The 3,527-nt window shown below is 48.9% G+C and overlaps 1 protein-coding gene across 2 annotated transcripts in view; it reads right to left on the bottom strand.

Annotated features, from left to right (window-relative positions):
- Positions 1-659: 659 nt before the first annotated feature.
- Positions 660-3,527, bottom strand: part of Fkbp5 (FKBP prolyl isomerase 5) — a 121,552-nt gene continuing 118,684 nt past the window's right edge. For both annotated transcript variants that reach the window (XM_008840098.3, XM_029566914.1), the window contains one exon: positions 660-2,662. In XM_008840098.3, coding sequence (XP_008838320.1) covers positions 2,558-2,662 — 105 coding nt within the window. In that variant the 3' untranslated portion in view covers positions 660-2,557. The remainder of the gene's footprint in view (positions 2,663-3,527) is intronic.

Genomic DNA, 3,527 nt, shown 5'->3' with positions numbered 1-3,527 from the left:
AGTAGCTGTATTCTGAACTGTCAACAGGTGGAAACAATTCCCCATAGATGAAAGGATAAGCAAATGTGATGGGACACAATTCAGCTTTAGAAGAGGAAATTCTGACACCCGATACAACCCAGAATCTCAAAGGCGCTAGACTAAGTGGAACAATTCAACCTAGAGGAACAGGTTAAGCACTGGGTTGGGGTATAGGTCAGCGGTAGAGCTCTTGCCTAGCAGGTGTTCAGCCTTGGATTTGCCCTCCAAGTGCCACAAAAATAAATCCCATGTTACTCTATAGAGTAGTTGACCCCCAGAGATGTGGTATGGAGGTTGTGCAGGGGCTGGTGAGAAGGGGTCCAAAGGATTGCTGTCCAGTGAGTAGTTTTAGGGTTGTGAGATGAAAAGGTTTGAGACTTGGTTGCACAACACTGTGAACGCTGAACTGCACACTTGAAAATGGTTACAATGGGGCTGGTGAGATGGCTCAGTTGGCAAAGCGCTTGCTCGGCAAGCATGAAGATCTGAGTTCATTCAGGTCCCCAGTATCTACAGAAAAAGCCAGTGTGGCATGGTGTGGTGATATACACCTTTAATCCCAGCCCTCTGGAGGCAGACGGGAAGATTCCGGAGGCTTGATGGACAGCTAACCTGGCAAAACCAAGAACAATGGAAAAAACACTTTTTAAAAAAATTTATTAAGGAACACAAAAAATGCATCTAAATGATTTTTTAAAAAAGATTTAAAAATTCACCATGTGCTCAGTCACCACTCTACACAGACTAAAAGGTGGTTTGAAGACATTTTTTGATTTCCATACCAATTATTTGAAATGACTGAAACCAATACGAGAATCCGTGAGGTCAGGTGGTGCCGGCAGTCTCCCCTTCTGGAGGCAGCGCCGGGATCAGCTGGTATTTCAGGAGTTTTCCTGCTGCCTGTGAAGAGCTGACTGGCCTCGCTGCGGTTGTGCTCCAGCAAACAGCCTACAAACGCTAGACAGTAATGAAGCTACGTCACCTCTGGCTCTCTGCGCTTCCTTGACCAGACAGCTTTTAAAAATTCATGAGAAAAAGACAGAAAGGTAAAATGAGAAGCCTGTGGGCTTTTAGTCATCACTGGAGAAATTCCTCACCTTTTAATCCCATTTGTTCATGGAGAACACAGCAGGAACAGGAGGGAACAGCTCCACAGGTAGGTTTTAAGGCCCTAACCTAACACCCAGAAGGTTTCATCAAGACCACCACTGCCTGTGTTCCTCAGGGTTGGGGAAGTGAGGTGTCCAGGCTTAGGCAGATGGTTCCCAGGCTGCTGCATGCATTCCCGAGAGGGTTTCTTAGGCTGTGGAAAAGCAAGCTGTGCCCAGTCCCATAGACTGAACCTTAAGGACCAAAACTCAACTGCATGTATTATTTAAGACTTGTTCAAGATTCAATGCCCAAGTACTGGGGATTTCAGCTCGATGGACCTGCCTGGGAAGCTGTCACCCCTTACAGCACACACCAGAACAAGGAGGCGTCGGGTGAAGGTGGGCAGAACATCTGCCTGTCAAACTTACAGGTAAAATCCTCACTGTAAGAAGAGCAACTACTCATTTTTGAGCCTCATAGATTTTGCCCTTCAAAAATTAAGCTAAAAGGTAAAAAGTGAAAAAATAGCTTTGCATGATAGAGGAGTGTGAAGTTCCATGCAGTCTATGTATGGTTACAAGCCAGTAATTGAAAAGAGACCAACTGCATCAGTCCTAATCAGAAATAGAAGTCAATCCACTCCAGGTCTAAGATACCAAGAGCAAGCCTCAGGATCTTAACAAGGTATGGGATGGAACAGGCTGGGCAGCAGGAGCAGGCACCGAGCACTAACGTTATTTCCTAAGAGGAACAGCAGGGAAAGCAAGCCCACTTCTGACTGCTGTCGTCACCTTTCACAACTTCATCCAAAACAGGGCAAGTAACCCGGAAACTCATCTGCTCATCACTAATGAAGGGTACCGGAGAATGGAAGGCTCCCTGGGGACAGGCTGGGTGTGACATAAAGCTACCCTACAGGGTCTGAGAAGGGAGCTTTGGGAAGCAGCTGAGCTGGCAGGTGCAGTGGACCTGGGATCCTGGCGTAGACCTCTGGTTAAAGACACAGCAGGTTATGTTCCCATACTGCAGTCAGTTCCAAACAAAACCTCATCCTCCTTCCCCAGCAGGAAAAGAGAACTTAATCAAGTTTATTTTTATTTTTTTTAAAGGTTTCTGCAGTGCTATTAAAGTTCAGATAAAAATCTAGCAGCCAGCCGGATGGTAGGATTACCTCAGGGGACGTGTGTTAGAACTGAAATGGGCCGGACGTGAGCTGTCGGCTCAGTTTCTGCACAGCAACAGCTCCCTCTGTTGTCCTCACACCACCTTCTCCAGGACCCCCAGGCAGCAGGAGGGTGGTTACTTTTGGGAAGCTACTGGTTTTGCTTCCAGAATCACAGAGACTATAACAAACTTTACACTAAATACTGTTCGGTCCTGAGTTGGGTGTGAGCCCACGGGAGGGCCGAGTTCATTAGGACTCTCTTCCCTCCTTGGCGTGGCGTCATACACGGCCTTCAGTGCTCTCTTCTGCTGCTCGACTCTCTACTCCTCTTTTACTGGCTGTCCCCTCCAGAGTCTTCGGGTTCATTGCTTTGCTGGCCTCTTCCTGAGGAAGACATAGAAATCAGGCAGAGGAACAAGAAGTGAGATGAATTCTTGTCCTCCCTGGGTGCTCCTATGAGTCTACAGCAAAGTGAGCATGATCTTACTTGGAACGAGCAGGTGGGGCTGAGCAACAGGAGGCTCGCTCTCTCTCCCCAGGCAAAGTGACCAGGCCTGCCCGGGCCAGCTGCTGGATAATTAGGTCTGTGTGGTAGGGGAGGCCGGGGGTGAGGATGGACGCAGGACCAGAGCATTACTGTGGAGCAGGAGGCTGGCCTGTCTCCAGACAGACTGCCAGCTTGGCGTCTGCACTAGTGGTAAAGAGCCTGCCAGAAAAGGGCATGTTGGTGGGGCTGCTGCTAGCATCTGTTTCCAAAGAAAACTGGACATCTCCACCAGGAAGTATTACTTGGAAATAAAACCATTGATGGACTTGTTAGTAAGCTGGCCTGGTGTGGTGGCAGATGCTTATAATCTCAGAACTCAGGAGGCAGAGGCAGGAGGGTCGCTGAGAGTGAGGCCAACCAGGGCTGCGGAGTAAGTTCCAGGCTGAACTGAGCTGCAGAATGACTCTCTCAGAAAACCAAGACAGCTTCAATATGTCTCAAGCAATTTAAATTTACTTCCCTGTCTTTCCTATGGTCGTCACATGTCAGGGCCTCACCACCTGCCTGTGGGGTGTGGAACCACCCTACCCAACTGGATCCAAGTAGCCTCAGGTCAGACTGGAGGTCTCTTTCCTGTTCTTGTGCCTCCGGGGCTGTCTACTCCACCTGTCCCCTATGCTTGGCATTCTCGGATCTCAGGGTCACACACACACACACACACACACACACACACACACACACACACACACACGCGCGCGCGCG

The sequence above is a fragment of the Nannospalax galili genome, unplaced genomic scaffold (genome assembly GCF_000622305.1).
Source record: "Nannospalax galili isolate Female #2095 unplaced genomic scaffold, S.galili_v1.0 scaffold538, whole genome shotgun sequence".
NCBI lineage: Eukaryota > Metazoa > Chordata > Mammalia > Rodentia > Spalacidae > Nannospalax > Nannospalax galili.
This window is presented reverse-complemented; position numbering and strand designations above follow the sequence as displayed.